An 18,308-nucleotide genomic window follows, 5' to 3' on the forward strand; every position below is an offset into this window, starting at 1 on the left:
AGAATATTGTGAGAAGGTGCAATATTCTAGGCTCAAAATGTCCCACTCTAATCAGCTAGTTACGCCATAACACATGCAAAGGGTTCCTGAGCCTTTAAATGGTCTCTGTCTGGTTCAGTAGGAATCGCAATTATGGGAAAGACTGCTGACCTGACAGTTGTACAGAAAACCATCATAGACACCCTCCATAAGGAGGGAAAACCTCAAAAGGTAATTGCAAAAGAAGTTGGATGTTCCCAAAGTGCTGTATCAAAGCACATTAATAGAAAGTTATGTGGAAGAAAAAGGTGCACAAGCAGCAGGGATGACGGCAGCCTAGAGAGGATTGTCAGGAAAAGGCCATTCAAAAGTGTTGGGGAGTTTCACAAGAGCCACCACACACAGACGGATCCTGGACATGGGCTTCAAATGTCGTATTCCTCTTGTCAAGCCACTCCTGAACAACAAACAACGTCAGAAGCGTCTTACCTGGGCTAAAGAAAAACAGACCTGGTCTGTTGCTCAGTGGTCCAAAGTCCTCTTTTCTGATGAGAGCAAATTTTGCATCTCATTTGGAAACCAAGGACCCAGAGTATGGAGGAAGAATGGAGAGGCACACACTGCAAGATGCTTGAAGTCCAGTGTGAAGTTTCCACAGTCTGTGTTGATTTGGGGAGCCATGTCATCTGCTGGTGTTGGTCCACTGTGCTTCATTAAGTCCAGGGTCAATGCAGCCGTCTACCAGGAGATTTTGGAGCACTTCATGCTTCCTTCTGCAGACGAACTCTATGGCGATGCTGACTTCATTTTCCAGCAGGACTTGGCACCTGCCCACACTGCCAAAAGCACCAAAACCTGGTTCAATGACTGTGGGATTACTGTGCTTGATTGGCCAGCAAACTCGCCTGACCTGAACCCCATAGAGAATCTATGGGGCATTGCCAAGAGAAAGATGAGACTGAACAATGCAGAAGAGCTGAAGGCCGCTATTGAAGCATCCTGGTCTTCCATAACACCTCAGCAGTGCCACAGGCTGATAGCTTCCATGCCACGCCGCATTGAGGCAGTAATTGCTGCAAAAGGGGCCCAAACCAAGTGCTGAGTACATACAGTATGCATGCTTATACTTTTCAGAGGTCCGATATTGTTCTACAGGTATGTACAATCCTTGTTTTATTGATTGCATGTAATAATCTAATTTTCTGAGATTTTGGATTTGGGGTTTTCATGATCTGTAAGCCATAATCATCACAATTATGACAAATCACGGCTTGAACTATCTTGCTTTGCATGTAATGAGTCTATCTCATATTAGGTTCACCTTTTAAGTTGTATTAGTGAAATAAATTAACTTTTGCATGATATTCTAATTTTTCGAGTTTCACCTGTGTGTATGTATATATATGTGTATATATGTATGTATGTGTGTATATGTGTGTGTATATATATATATATATATATATATATATATATATATATATATATATATATATATATATATATATATATATATATATATTGCAGTATGTGCACAATTAAAGAGGGTATTGTGTTGCTAATTTTAACTAGATTTTGGCCCCAAGATGGCCTCTTCCCCTCTTGATAGCCCACAGGTTAGCCACCGCTTTCCATGTCAGTATCACCATTTACTTTATTGTAGCGATCTTGTGCTGTATAGCTAGTGGAATCAAAGTACTGGCTTCAGGACCATATGTGGCCCTCAAGATAGTTTCATCTGGCCCTCCCTTGTTTAATCATTCATTTTGTCTGTCAGATATATATATATACACTTTTTTTTATTTTTTTATTTTTTTTAGGGTTCTAAGAGGTTTAACTAGTTGTTGATGATCTATATAGTCACTCACGAGATAAATATGAAGACAAGTGTCCAGTGTAGACTCCCACCATGCACTGCTTGGATAAATGTCACTTACGTTGTTATACGGTTCCAGAATGATGACTTCACTTAGAACTCACAAGATAAATACAGACAACTGTGTATGTATATTGTGGGCTACAACTACCACCATGCACTGCTACTTGGGTAATGTCACTTCCAGTTATTAGTATATCCAGTTCCGTAGCACTTACTCAGTTCAAGCGGCTCCCATGGGAGATGAACACTTTTCCAGTGGCCCTCAGATACATTGAGCTTGATACCCCTGGCAAGCAGACTAGAAATATAAAGTTCCTTATAAAAGAAATCATAGTCTACTGGAGCTTTGTGTTCTATGCAATTCACAATTACTGCTGCTCTTCATGACAGCTAAGGGGTTAATGGAAAAAATGAAAGGACGTATTATGTGCTAGGCCTATGTGATATTTCATCTGATGCAGGTGTACACTGTTAATAAAAAGAAAAAAACAAATGTTCAGGGAAATCAATGGAAAGATTCCTGTGTCACAAGGGGATAAAATCATCCTTCAAATCTATTGCATGCCACAAGGTAACATACTCCAGGGCACTTTAAAAAAACTGAACAATGATGTGATTCTTTCATTCATCTCCAGGGCAACCTCAAACAATAAGGTTCGTGAGCAGGTACTTCTGGAACTGAGTTTTGTGAACTCCAATCTCCAGCTTCTGAAGGAGGAGTTGGAAACGCTCAATATATCCGTGGAGGTTTATCAACACACAGAGTAAGACAATGTTATTCATTTATGCCATTCTATTCTCATGCTGTTTGTGCCCAGATGGGTTAATAAGATAAAGACATTGCTGGAATATTTTTGAGAGATAAGGCTGACTACTTAATTTCTGAGACGAGTAGAACACAAGGTCCTTTAAACAAGGTTGGGCAAAGAAACTGGCAAGCTTTACGCACCTACCTTTGTTTGCTAAATAATCATATCTGGTATAAAAGATATGGCCATGAATTCCTTAGCTGCTATACAGAGTGCCACACATTGCAAAGCATCTCTCGGCAGGCTTATCTGGCAACCAATACATTAAATATGCAGTTGTGCCTTTTATTGCTATTTTATTCTAAAGGTCAGCTGAATGCCAGTTTCAGTCAGGAGAATTATGTTGCAGAGTTTAACCCCTTGGGTGCTAGGCAGGGCCATGGCTTAATGTAAAAGTAATGTATTGCAACCCTCTTGCATTCATGGGGTTAAATGTTTTGCATGATATTTTCCCTGTATCTAGAACAAATTTGATTTCCTCTCCTGTATATTGTTTACGCTCTTAAAAAATGATGGTAAATTTCAGACTTTAAGAATGTTGCAATGAAAAATATTTGATTTCAAGTAAAACCACATTTTTTTTTTATTTAAAAAGTGTTTATATATTTTATAATAAAAAGATTTATAATCCGATTTGGTTTTGTCTGTTCCCCCGCCACCTTCATTTCCTATTTTGACTATAGAGCAATCAAATCCACTCTCTACATAGGCTTTCCAAGGGCTTTAAAGGGGCTGGACTTCAAGATTGTCAAATGACACACACGCTCATTGGATGTTCACTGGAATTGTCATGACAAAAAAAGAGTTCATCCAAGTGGGCCGGCATAACATTGCAATAGAAGCATTACTATATGCACTAATTTAACCATCTAACAGATGGATTCAAAACAGAAAAGATACTCACATACTTTTGTAATGGCAAAGATTAAATATATGGCATTTGATTAGTTAAGGTTTACCATCACTTTAATGTCTGTCAGTTTTTATTAGAAAATTAGATTTCAAAAACCCAGAAAAAAAGGTTAGATAGAGCATACAATGGTAAACAACATTCCAGTTTACTTCTTTTATCCAACTTGCTTATTTCTCTTGGTATTCTCTGTTGGAAAGCATACCTAGGTAGGATCAGGAGCTGGTATCTAGCTGCTGATTGGTGACTGCACATTTTATACCTGATGTCATTGGCTTACCAGTGTGCTAAGCTAACTCCCAGTAGTGCATTGTTGCTCCTTCAACAAAGGATACCAAGAGAATGAAGCAACATTGATAATAGAAGTTAATTGGAAAGTTGTTTAGAAATGTATGATTATCTAAATCACAAAAGAGAAATTGCCGGTTTACAGCACAGACCGCATCCTGATAGAGAAGTAGAAGAATACAGGCTGATACGGACTAGTTTTATTGCAGCACGGAATTTTCATTTGAAAATATGTCCTGGAATTACCATGGTTTAATATTTAAACTGTATATTATTTATTACAATTTTACATTTTATTAAAATAATTATTTAAAAAAGTATTATAATAAAAGCAAGTTAAACATGATTCCTGTTTATCATAAAGATATTTAATTTAACAATTTTTTTTCATTCTTGAGTACTATGTATAAGGGATTTTCAGTGTATAATAAAGTGTATAGCTTAGTAGCCTTTGCTTGGATTCATATTGCTTCTGATGCCGTTTCCAAAACCAAGTCTCTGACTGATTTGTGTACTTGGAATGTAATTGGTACATTACATATAGTTTAAATCTGTCAACTTCCTGATTGGGTTAATTCTGCTACTGCCACATTTATAAAGAAATATTGGGATTGTGCCCAACATGGTTTCAACTGAGATCATATAGTTACTCCCTGTATTTAAATAATCAGAGAATCGCTCACAAATTCAAAAGGAATATTCCTGATCATTCTCACTAGTTTTATTTACTAGTTAAATTACCTAAAAAAAAAAAAATGAATATACAATAAGATGTGTTTTATCAATTAGACTGACCATTTAAGAAATCATGTTTATTGTAAGGCAGACCTAACATAGGCATTAAACAGTCTAATCCAAAATAAACTTTCATGATTCAGATATAGAACGTCATTTTAAACAATTTTTCCAATTTACTTTTATCACCAATTTTGCTTTGTTTTCTTTTTGTATTAGTTGTAAGCTAAATTTAGGAGGTTCATATGCTAATTTCTAAGCCCTTGAAGGCCTCCTCTTCTCTCAGGGCATTTTGACAATTTTTCACCACTAAAGGGTGCTAGTTCATGTGTGTCATATAGATAACACTGCTCACACACATGGAGTTCAGGTGAGCCAGCTCTGATTGGCTAGAATGGATGTCTGTCAAAAGAACTGAAATTAGGGGGCAGTTTGCAGAGGCTTAGATACAAGGTAATCACAGAGGTAAAAAGTGTATTTATATAATTGTTGGTTGTGCACAACTAGGGAATGGGTAATAAAGAGATTATCTTTTTGAACAATAAACATTCTGGTGCAGACTGTCCCTTTAACCCCTTCAGTACCAGGAATTGTAGTGAAATTTTTTCCTAGAGAGACACTTTTGCTTTCACTCCATTTAAACAGATATATTTTATATTTACCTGTCAAAACGATATATATCAATATTACAACTATACTTTATCTTCTTGGTATTCTCTGTTAAAAGCGGCAGCATTGCACTACTGGGAGCTAGCTGAACACATTGGGTGAGCCATTGACAAGAGGCATATATGTGAAGCCACCAATCAACAGCTAGCTAGTACATTGCTTTTCCTGAGCCTACCAAAGTAAGCTTCTCAACAAAGAATACCAAGAAAAAGAAGCACATTAGATCATAGAAGTCAACTGAAAAGTTGCTTTAAAAGGACATGCTCTATCTATATCATGAAAGTGTAATTTGACTTAAAGGGACATAATACTCATATGCTAAATCACTTGAAACTGATGCAGTATAACTGTAAAAAGCTGACAGGAAAATATCACCTGAGCATCTTTATGTAAAAAAGGAAGATATTTTACCTCACAATCTCCTCAGCTCAGCAGAGTAAGTTCTGTTTAAAAAGTTATACTCAGCTGCTCCCAGCTGCAGGTAAAAAAATAAAAAAATGAAGAAATGAACAGCAGCCAATCAGCATCAGCAGTGCTGAGGTCATGAACTCTTACTGTGATCTCATGAGATTTGACTTAACTCTCATGAGATTTCATAGTAAGCTTCCTTTACCTGATTGGTGAAATAATATGAGAGTGCACGATGCTAGTCCCTTCAGATGTCCCAGGACAGACACACTAAAATGCTGCTTAGAAATCCTTTACAATGGGAGGTGGCTACTGAGGAACTTTTGAGGTAAAATATCTTTCTTTTTTACATAGAGATGTTCAGGTGATATTTTCTAATCAGCTTTTTACAGCTATGCTGCATCACTTTCAAGTGTTTAAACATTTGGGTATTATGGCCCTTTAAGTCCCTTTTTAATATGAGTTTGAAGCAATCTGCTTTCTCTTAACCCTATTTTTTTTTTTTCACTCCATGCAGAAATGTCCCCCCCATACCATTATATAACTACCCAAGATGCATTGCACATCTCTTCAGAGGGCAGTCAGACAGAATGTAGTTACTCTATGGAGAGAAACCGTGTTTATTTACCATAATGCATTTTTTTCTATTTGCAGGCAGGCCTCCAACATTCCACTTATTCCATTAGGGCTTAAAGAAACAAAAGATGTTGATTTCACAACAGCATTCAAGGTAACCGGTGCCGTTCATTTCTTTATGCACAGATGACTCTGCTTGAGAAACCAATGTTGCATATGGTTGATAAAGAGAAATATTTTGCATTTATGTTGGTGAAGTGAAGTGTGTAAAATGCTTCATTATTCAACTTGGCATTGTAGTCAAATATTTTCATAGTGAGTCTTCTTTTTATTAGATGATTAAATAAACTACTGAGGGGGTGTAGTAAATGTTATCATTAACTCTTTAAAAAGCCAATAATTAGTAATTTTAAGAATGATAAATAATGACTTTAGGTGGAGAACAGATGAATACACTCATTACATGTAGACTTAACACTGCCTCTACACCTATTTTCCTATATAATCTATTTTTAGAACTATAATGGGCTTTCCGGTGCCTCTACCTTATCCAGAAAAATGTTAAAGGGATATAGGGGCGTTCTATTTTTGCATATTTGTGTTAGATCATTTATTATTGCACAATTGTATGCATAGAATTACGTTTTTTAACCCATGCAAAAGGGATTATACACCTAGTTAAAGTCCGCTCCAAAACAGCAATGCATTACTGGAAGCTAGCTCCTGATTGGTGACCACTCACACATGTCTTGTTATTGGTTTACCAGATGTGTTCAGCTAGCTCCCAGAGTTCCTGTACATGTGCAAAAGTCAGCACTGGAATGCAATGAAAGGCAAATCTCAACATGGTGGCCCCCATGACTAAAAGGGGCTAGGAATACCCTCAATACTATGCTTATAATATGTACGTAGTGTTTTGATGTCACTTTAACTATATATTTAACCCCTTTTGTGGTGATTAAACACATGGTTCTATGCAAGCAATAATAAAATAATAAAATGCCCTAACACACATTACAGTGTTTTCTGTGTCTTTTTAATCCAGACTGCAGTTGGCATACAAAATTGAGTACATTGATGGGCTGACAACTAATTCTTATCCTGTATACATTTTATGTAAAAAGATTTAAACTGTCATATTTTCAGACTTTGAAAAGTTTAATAGATGTTGTTTATATTATTTCCTTTGATGTGATCAATTACAGACAGGTATTAATAAACTGCATATATCAGGCCATCACAGTGAAGTATATATGGTTCTGAGTTACAGGTATGGCACTTGTGACTCGGGGATTTGGAACATTCTCAGTTTTTCATATTTAAATTTGCAGAAAAACGGTCAAAATACATAATAATTGAAGAGTTACTTTTGTATTTGTGGGGAATTACATTTTTATTTAATATCGCTTTAAAAGAATATTTTAACATATTTAAGCTATGCTCTTTTATAAGCATGATAAAAATATTTAAACTTTAATAACAATCTAGATGTCTGTGTTCTTAACGGTCTTGGGCATTAAGGATCATATTTAACATATGCATATCTTTGTGCTCTGTTCTCTACGACGCCTGGGCAGTTTTTTTCTGTCTAGATCATAGGATATGTTCAAGGAGCCAATCAGTATCCAGTCTTGTAAGGCCCCCCCCCCCCAGTCATTTAATGGGCAGGGTGTGCTGCGCCAAACTCATTAGGTGTGCATTATCCGGTTTATTATAATATGTAACTTATGTGGAGGATAAAGTGCTTCTAATGATACAGAGCTGGGGACAGAAAAATCTCATTTGACTTTGTGACTTTTTATACATTAATTGAATTGACTCATGTATTGCAGAAACTTGTTTGTATTATGTGTGTCATAATGATGCAGTGCTAAAAATGTGATGTCTGAATCATAAATGGTCCCACCCTTTCTTGATCAGACTGAAAACCATTAGTATCTTCCCTTTCATTGCATAAAATCTGTACCTCCACAAGTATTTGTAATTAGGAACTTCCTGAAATCAGCACACCCTATATATCTATAAATATCACTGTAGTGTCATGTTTAATACCTTAGTAAAGAATGTCATATGTTGTAATTCAGTCATTTTATGCGGAAATATACATTTATATAAAAAAAAAAGAGAATTACAAAATTCAATAACAGCATAATACAAATTCGGTGTTGGCTAATTATCAGTGGGATATTAATGGAACAATTACTATTTCAGATTCATATCTTCTGAATAATTAATGATTAAGCAATTTAGTAAGCGGTAATGAAAACTGGATTATTTCCAACCACACATTTTTCTGAAACAACATAAAATGATTTGTAGGTATGTTGTTCAGGGCAATCAATGCCTGTATAAATACAGATTGGCACCAGGCAAGTGCAGATTGTGCTGATTTGACTGCAGATAGCTGCACAATTTTTCTGCCATTTATTTAACTGACATTCTAATACAATAGAAAAGGCTCTATTTTGTTAAAAAAAAATGTTTGTTTCATGAATGCTTGCTGGTAACGGTGTTTAACCCTTGCAAAGGTGTTGAGAACATAATCTCGCATGCCACAGCCAGTCCTAAACAGGACATGGGCAGCGATTGGTGGTTATGCAAGTATGGGGCTTCTGATTGGCTTACCAATTGTACCTATTTATGTGCGGCAATACAGGGAAGTTTCTGAGAGAGTTTAAAGGTGTTAATAACAATTGTTTAATAGTCTTAAAACTCAAAATGTCTGAAGATGCAGATAAGGAGTTGCACTTCAGTTTTAATATCTACGGTATGGAATTATCTGAATGCCGAAAACCACAGGTAACTTAGTTTCTCTTTTTGCAAATTAAAAACTGGACAGGTGAATGTATTATTTTATTAACTCTTTTGGTCTGGTTAAGCAGAAAGTTACCAGTGAGTATTCATGGAATAAATGCTGTCATGATTTGGATGATTTTATTATTCCATTTGGATTTATTTATTTTTTTAAATATATTCTTGATTCTGTTTTAAACTTCTCTCTAATTTTTATACATCGATTATTGCAGGTTATTTCTTTTATTTTTTACGAGCGCTGTTTCTATTTCTGTGTTGTTGCCAAAAGATTGTTACTAATTTTATCTGAAATGTTCTCCACCAGGAATCTACTAATAAAAAGTAATAACATTTACCACATACACATAAAATAATTAGCTGTAAATGTGTATTTAAATCATTTGCATTATTGATTTTGAGTGAACTCCTTTTTCTGCTGTTAGTGACGCAGATAAACACTTCCTTGTCTTCATTTTTGTTGTTGTAGGACTTTATCCTGGAACATTATAGTGAAGATGGATCGGATTATGAGAATGAGTTAGCTGACTTAATGGACCTAAGACAGGTAATAGGCAGCTCTTTCTGGGATAGTTTAAGACCTTATATATGCATAACCTGTTATTTAAAGATTCACACACAACACACATTTTTAAAACATTATGACCAGATTATGCAGACATCCCAAACTGCAAAAACTGATTTCAGGGAGTTGGTTTCACCCGCTACTGTGCCGCCACCCCCCAGTTATATATTGGACACCTTGAAACCCTAAATAAGATAGGGACTTATCATTAAAATAGCTTCCCAATAAAGTCACATTAAAAAAAAAAAAGTAGCTTTATTGCACAACCACATACAACAAACCTATTTTCCAGTGATCTTACGCTTGTTGAATGCTTAAATATTTTAGACTACAAAGTTTAATTACGTGCAGTAAATAAGGTAGTATTTGTGTTTTTATTTTATTAGAACAAGTGGGGGGTTTTGGTTATTGGTGCATGCTTTAAGGGTTCTATAACGTCCCGGCAACTAAAGCCATTCCTTAAAGAAACACTTTTTTCCGGATTTGGGCCACATTGGATCATGGTACTTGGAGTTTCAGGAAGATTGCATTCCATTTAATGGCATCAGGGAGACTCCCTGAACTTCATGGAGAGTTGGGATGTCTGGATTATGAGTGGTGAGCAAAAGTTTGCACGTGAGCGATATCAGGTTTTCACGTACGTTTGTGCAGGTTAGATTGCACTGGTATTACAAGTTAAAAGTAAACGCAATTACTTGAGCGCAATTCAAATTAAATCTTGCTTGGTTAGCGTGTGCTCAGAGCTGTGGTTAACTGTTTTGTGAAACAAAAGTGTCACAAAACACATCAAAATTACATTACAAAGTGCACTTACACTTTTTTCTTTCATGTAATTAGCAAGAGTCCATGAGCTAGTGACGTATGGGATATACATTCCTACCAGGAGGGGCAAAGTTTCCCAAACCTTAAAATGCCTATAAATACACCCCTCACCACACCCACAATTCAGTTTTACAAACTTTGCCTCCTATGGAGGTGGTGAAGTAAGTTTGTGCTAGATTCTACGTTGATATGCGCTCCGCAGCAGCTTGGAGCCCGGTTTTCCTCTCAGCGTGCAGTGAATGTTAGAGGGATGTGAGGAGAGTAATTGCCTATTTGAATTCAATGATCTCCTTCTACGGGGTCTATTTCATAGGTTCTCTGTTATCGGTCGTAGAGATTTATCTCTTACCTCCCTTTTCAGATCGACGATATACTCTTATAAATATACCATTACCTCTGCTGATTTTCGTTTCAGTACTGGTTTGGCTTTCTACAAACATGTAGATGAGTGTCCTGGGGTAAGTAAGTCTTATTTTCTGTGACACTCTAAGCTATGGTTGGGCACTTTTTTAATAAAGTTCTAAATATATGTATTCAAACATTTATTTGCCTTGACTCAGGATGTTCAACATTCCTTATTTTCAGACAGTCCGTTTCATATTTGGGATAATGCATTTGAATCAAATATTTTTCTTACCTTAAAAATTTGACTTTTTTCCCTGTGGGCTGTTAGGCTCGCGGGGGCTGAAAATGCTTCATTTTATTGCGTCATTCTTGGCGCGGACTTTTTTGGCGCAAAAAATCTTTTCTGTTTCCGGCGTCATACGTGTCGCCGGAAGTTGCGTCATTTTTGACGTTCTTTTGCGCCAAAAAATGTCGGCGTTCCGGACGTGGCGTCATTTTTGGCGCCAAAAGCATTTAGGTGCCAAATAATGTGGGCGTCTTATTTGGCGCTAAAAAAATATGGGCGTCGCTTTTGTCTCCACATTATTTAAGTCTCATTATTTATTGCTTCTGGTTGCTAGAAGCTTGTTCACTGGCATTTTTTCCCATTCCTGAAACTGTCATTTAAGGAATTTGATCAATTTTGCTTTATATGTTGTTTTTTCTCTTACATATTGCAAGATGTCTCACGTTGCATCTGAGTCAGAAGATACTTCAGGAAAATCGCTGTCTGGTGCTGGAACTACCAAAGCTAAGTGTATCTGCTGTAAACTTTTGGTAGCTATTCCTCCAGCTGTTGTTTGTATTAATTGTCATGACAAACTTGTTAATGCAGATAATATTTCCTTTAGTAATGTACCATTACCTGTTGCAGTTCCATCAACATCTAATGTTCAGAATGTTCCTGATAACATAAGAGATTTTGTTTCTGAATCCATCAAGAAGGCTATGTCTGTTATTCCTCCTTCTAGTAAACATAAAAAATCTTTTAAAACTTCTCTTTATACAGATGAATTTTTAAATGAACATCATCATTCTGATTCTAATGACTCTTCTGGTTCAGAGGATTCTGTCTCAGAGATTGATGCTGATAAATCTTCATATTTATTTAAAATGGAATTTATTCGTTCTTTACTTAAAGAAGTACTAATTGCTTTAGAAATTGAGGATTCTGGTCCTCTTGATACTAAATCTAAACGTTTAGATAAGGTCTTTAAATCTCCTGTGGTTATTCCAGAAGTTTTTCCTGTTCCTGGTGCTATTTCTGAAGTAATTTCCAGAGAATGGAATAATTTGGGTAATTCATTTACTCCTTCTAAATGTTTTAAGCAATTATATCCTGTGCCGTCTGACAGATTAGAATTTTGGGACAAAATCCCTAAAGTTGATGGGGCTATTTCTACCCTTGCTAAACGTACTACTATTCCTACGTCAGATGGTACTTCGTTTAAGGATCCTTTAGATAGGAAAATTGAATCCTTTCTAAGAAAAGCTTATCTGTGTTCAGGTAATCTTCTTAGACCTGCTATATCATTGGCTGATGTTGCTGCAGCTTCAACTTTTTGGTTGGAAACTTTAGCGCAACAAGTAACAGATCATGATTCTCATAATATTATTATTCTTCTTCAACATGCTAATAATTTTATCTGTGATGCCATTTTTGATATTATCAGAGTTGATGTCAGGTTTATGTCTCTAGCTATTTTAGCTAGAAGAGCTTTATGGCTTAAAACTTGGAATGCTGATATGTCTTCTAAATCAACTCTACTTTCCATTTCTTTCCAGGGTAACAAATTATTTGGTTCTCAGTTGGATTCTATTATCTCAACTGTTACTGGTGGGAAAGGAACTTTTTTACCACAGGATAAAAAATCTAAGGGTAAAAACAGGGCTAATAATCGTTTTCGTTCCTTTCGTTTCAACAAAGAACAAAAGCCTGATCCTTCATCCTCAGGAGCAGTTTCAGTTTGGAAACCATCTCCAGTCTGTAATAAATCCAAGCCTTCTAGAAAAGCAAAGCCAGCTTCTAAGTCCACATGAAGGTGCGGCCCTCATTCCAGCTCAGCTGGTAGGGGGCAGGTTACGTTTTTTCAAAGAAATTTGGATCAATTCTGTTCACAATCTTTGGATTCAGAACATTGTTTCAGAAGGGTACAGAATTGGTTTCAAGATAAGACCTCCTGCAAAGAGATTTTTTCTTTCCCGTGTCCCAGTAAATCCAGTGAAAGCTCAAGCATTTCTGAAATGTGTTTCAGATCTAGAGTTGGCTGGAGTAATTATGCCAGTTCCAGTTCTGGAACAGGGGCTGGGGTTTTATTCAAATCTCTTCATTGTACCAAAGAAGGAGAATTCCTTCAGACCAGTTCTGGATCTAAAAATATTGAATCGTTATGTAAGGATACCAACGTTCAAAATGGTAACTGTAAGGACTATCTTGCCTTTTGTTCAGCAAGGGCATTATATGTCCACAATAGATTTACAGGATGCATATCTGCATATTCCGATTCATCCAGATCATTATCAGTTCCTGAGATTCTCTTTTCTGGACAAGCATTACCAGTTTGTGGCTCTGCCGTTTGGCCTAGCTACAGCTCCAAGAATTTTTACAAAGGTTCTCGGTGCCCTTCTGTCTGTAATCAGAGAACAGGGTATTGTGGTATTTCCTTATTTGGACGATATCTTGGTACTTGCTCAGTCTTTACATTTAGCAGAATCTCATACGAATCGACTTGTGTTGTTTCTTCAAGATCATGGTTGGAGGATCAATTCACTAAAAAGTTCATTGATTCCTCAGACAAGGGTAACCTTTCTGGGTTTCCAGATAGATTCAGTGTCCATGACTCTGTCTTTGACAGACAAGAGACGTCTAAAATTGATTTCAGCTTGTCGAAACCTTCAGTCACAATCATTCCCTTCGGTAGCCTTATGCATGGAAATTCTAGGTCTTATGACTGCTGCATCGGACGCGATCCCCTTTGCTCGTTTTCACATGCGACCTCTTCAGCTCTGTATGCTGAATCAATGGTGCAGGGATTACACAAAGATATCTCAATATCTTTAAAACCGATTGTACGACACTCTCTAACGTGGTGGACAGATCACCATCGTTTAATTCAGGGGGCTTCTTTTGTTCTTCCGACCTGGACTGTAATTTCAACAGATGCAAGTCTCACAGGTTGGGGAGCTGTGTGGGGATCTCTGACGGCACAAGGAGTTTGGGAATCTCAGGAGGTGAGATTACCGATCAATATTTTGGAACTCCATGCAATTTTCAGAGCTCTTCAGTCTTGGCCTCTTCTGAAGAGAGAATCGTTCATTTGTTTTCAGACAGACAATGTCACAACTTTGGCATACATCAATCATCAAGGAGGGACTCACAGTCCTCTGGCTATGAAAGAAGTATCTCGAATTCTGGTTTGGGCGGAATCCAGCTCCTGTCTAATCTCTGCGGTTCATATCCCAGGTATAGACAATTGGGAAGCGGATTATCTCAGTCGCCAAACGTTGCATCCGGGCGAATGGTCTCTTCACCCAGAGGTATTTCTTCAGATTGTTCAAATGTGGGAGCTTCCAGAAATAGATCTGATGGCGTCTCATCTAAACAAGAAACTTCCCAGGTATCTGTCCAGATCCCGGGATCCTCAGGCGGAAGCAGTGGATGCATTATCACTTCCTTGGAAGTATCATCCTGCCTATATCTTTCCGCCTCTAGTTCTTCTTCCAAGAGTAATCTCCAAGATTCTGAAGGAATGCTCGTTTGTTCTGCTGGTAGCTCCGGCATGGCCTCACAGGTTTTGGTATGCGGATCTTGTCCGGATGGCCTCTTGCCATACGTGGACTCTTCCACTAAGACCAGACCTTCTGTCGCAAGGTCCTTTTTTCCATCAGGATCTCAAATCCTTAAATTTAAAGGTATGGAGATTGAACGCTTGATTCTTGGTCAAAGAGGTTTCTCTGACTCTGTGATTAATACTATGTTACAGGCTCGTAAATCTGTATCCAGAGAGATATATTATAGAGTCTGGAAGACTTATATTTCTTGGTGTCTTTCTCATCATTTTTCTTGGCATTCTTTTAGAATTCCGAGAATTTTACAGTTTCTTCAGGATGGTTTAGATAAAGGTTTATCCGCAAGTTCTTTGAAAGGACAAATCTCTGCTCTTTCTGTTCTTTTTCACAGAAAGATTGCTAATCTTCCTGATATTCATTGTTTTGTACAAGCTTTGGTTCGTATAAAACCTGTCATTAAGTCAATTTCTCCTCCTTGGAGTTTGAATTTGGTTCTGGGGGCTCTTCAAGCTCCTCCGTTTGGACCTATGCATTCATTGGACATTAAATTACTTTCTTGGAAAGTTTTTTGTTCCTTTTGGCGATCTCTTCTGCCAGAAGAGTCTCTGAATTATCTGCTCTTTCTTGTGAGTCTCCTTTTCTGATTTTTCATCAGGATAAGGCGGTGTTGCGAACTTCTTTTGAATTTTTACCTAAGGTTGTGAATTCCAACAACATTAGTAGAGAAATTGTGGTTCCTTCATTATGTCCTAATCCTAAGAATTCTAAGGAGAAATCGTTGCATTCTTTGGATGTTGTTAGAGCTTTGAAATATTATGTTGAAGCTACTAAGTCTTTCCGAAAGACTTCTAGTCTATTTGTTATCTTTTCCGGTTCTAGAAAAGGCCAGAAAGCTTCTGCCATTTCTTTGGCATCTTGGTTGAAATCTTTAATTCATCATGCCTATGTCGAGTCGGGTAAAATTCCGCCTCAGAGGATTACAGCTCATTCTACTAGGTCAGTTTCTACTTCCTGGGCGTTTAGGAATGAAGCTTCGGTTGATCAGATTTGCAAAGCAGCAACTTGGTCCTCTTTGCATACTTTTACTAAATTCTACCATTTTGATGTATTTTCTTCTTCTGAAGCAGTTTTTGGTAGAAAAGTACTTCAGGCAGCGGTTTCAGTTTGAATCTTCTGCTTATGTTTTTCATTAAACTTTATTTTGGGTGTGGATTATTTTCAGCAGGAATTGGCTGTCTTTATTTTATCCCTCCCTCTCTAGTGACTCTTGCGTGGAAAGATCCACATCTTGGGTAGTCATTATCCCATACGTCACTAGCTCATGGACTCTTGCTATTTATATGAAAGAAAACATAATTTATGTAAGAACTTACCTGATAAATTCATTTCTTTCATATTAGCAAGAGTCCATGAGGCCCGCCCTTTTTTGTGGTGGTTATGATTTTTTTTTTTTGTATAAAGCACAATTATTCCAATTCCTTTATTTTATATGCTTTCGCACTTTTTTCTTATCACCCCACTTCTTGGCTATTCGTTAAACTGAATTGTGGGTGTGGTGAGGGGTGTATTTATAGGCATTTTAAGGTTTGGGAAACTTTGCCCCTCCTGGTAGGAATGTATATCCCATACGTCACTAGCTCATGGACTCTTGCTAATTACATGAAAGAAATTAATTTATCAGGTAAGTTCTTACATAAATTATGTTTTTTGTTTTTTTCCTCCACATTTTTTGTTCCATTGACTTCTATAGGTTGTCGCGTGCGCAGTGTTGTAATTTCGGCTTTTTGTGTGCGTCTTTTTAGCGCAAGAGCAATATCTTTTACTTTCAACTCGTAATACCAGGGAAATTCGACGTGCGTAAAAAAGCGCTAAATAGCACTCCATTCGTAATCTGGCCCTATGCTAGCACAATTTCGAGGTATTATGCAAACCCAGAGCAGTGTATGGAAATAGGCATACCTGAGTATGTTTACCTGTCTCCTTTGCTGTATGTAATCATGCAATCTGCAATAAAAACCTAGAAGTGTTCATAATAACTGTTCTCTTTACAGTTTTCTGTTGCATGAAAGTAGAGTCAGTAGGGTTTCATATTTGTCAAGGGAAATGTTAGCATTACTTTGTATTAACCCTCAGATTAATAATCTATTGTATACTTGTTTACCCCTCTGTCCCCATTACACTCAATTTGTCTATTAATACAACCCTGAGGTTGCCGGTTTAATTAACAGCCAGTGATCTTGTCATCTGATCCCGCTGTTCTGCTCGGTTACCTTCACAAAATTAGGCTTAATATAGCGTGATTGTCCTTCTGTAAGGTGTGGTGATGTCATACTGAGTTCCTATTGTTGTGGAGCTTTCAACCACAAAATAATTACATCAACAAGTCTGGAAAATAAATAAAATATGTTGCTTATATCCCCCGTTTGGAATGCACCCCCTTTGTGACCCTGTTATATGTATATTATTATTATTATTTTGTACATTGTTCTAATGTTCTGTAAACAGAAACCTGCGTTTTGTGTTGAAAATGAAAGTAAAAAGTGTAGTATTTCAGACTTTTTTTATTCTGTGCCCAGGCCTGTCGTACACCCAGTAGAGATGAATCTGGAGTTGAGTTACTGGTGAATTATCTCCATCAGCTTGCATTCCTAGAGAACAGATTCTTCCCACCCAGCAGGCACCTGGGGATTCTATTCACATGGTAAGCCTTACACTTTCACTTTAACAAAACACTGATATAAGTCTGAGCCAAACCCTTCTCATCTGCCGTCCCCTTTCTTCTTCACCTTTTTATATATATATTTATTTTTAAGCACTTCATGGCAGGAAATAGTGCTGCCATCTAGTGCTCTTGGAAATGGGATAACATACAGTGTTCCTGACACGTTTACGCTCATGAGCTTACCCCTCTGCTTTTCAACAAAAGAAACCAAAAGAACAAAGAACATTTGATTAAAAGAAGTAAATAAGAAAGTTGCTTAAGTGTATGCTCTATCTGAATCTTGAAAGAAAAAAAATGTTTCATATCCTATAAAGAGATGTTTTTAAAAGTAATTTCTAAAGTGACACAATACAGGATAAAGAAAATAATCCTTTTATAAAGTGACAGCTGTTTTAATTAAGGGACGTTAAACAAGTCTTATTACAAATGTATAGTTGTAGATTAGAAATGAAACACTTCAGTTGAAAAATATCCTCAAAGTACATACTTTATAAGTCTTTAAACTGTTTTCTAGCACAATTTTCATGATTTTTGTCCCCCCTCAGAACAGTAAGGAAACGCAAGTGTGCAAAAATGATTTTATTTTTTTATTATTACATTACAAAATGTATAATGAATTTGAAATATTTTGTCTGCAATTAATCTAAACAAATGAATGACTCATCCATTAACAAGTGTTGTGAGATCCACGTTTCTTGTGTCCTATATTGCAGCAGTATTTGCAACAATGTTATACACTGCCGCAAACACAGCTGCCATGTAGTGTTCATAACACATGCACACATCTGAGCTATCTTTATTTAAAAAATGAATACTTTAATGACTTTCATATCCCTTTAAGTATCTGGAATACACACATTTTTTTTTAGATGTATTGTGCAGAATAGCAGGTAAAATAACTGAATGTATGTTGTATTAATCTAACCTTTTTAATTTGTTCCTGATGATCCATTTTACCTGCTGAA

General features: G+C 36.7%; 1 protein-coding gene across 2 annotated transcripts in view; it reads left to right on the top strand.

The window, feature by feature from the left end:
• RHPN2 (rhophilin Rho GTPase binding protein 2) overlaps positions 1 to 18,308 on the top strand; it is an 88,550-nt gene that overhangs the window by 34,020 nt on the left and 36,222 nt on the right. For both annotated transcript variants that reach the window (XM_053701548.1, XM_053701557.1), the window contains 4 exons: positions 2,491 to 2,619; positions 6,329 to 6,404; positions 9,531 to 9,608; positions 17,198 to 17,322. In XM_053701548.1, coding sequence (XP_053557523.1) covers positions 2,491 to 2,619; positions 6,329 to 6,404; positions 9,531 to 9,608; positions 17,198 to 17,322 — 408 coding nt within the window. The remainder of the gene's footprint in view (positions 1 to 2,490; positions 2,620 to 6,328; positions 6,405 to 9,530; positions 9,609 to 17,197; positions 17,323 to 18,308) is intronic.

This window comes from Bombina bombina, chromosome 1, assembly GCF_027579735.1.
Source record: "Bombina bombina isolate aBomBom1 chromosome 1, aBomBom1.pri, whole genome shotgun sequence".
In the NCBI taxonomy this organism is placed as follows: domain Eukaryota; kingdom Metazoa; phylum Chordata; class Amphibia; order Anura; family Bombinatoridae; genus Bombina; species Bombina bombina.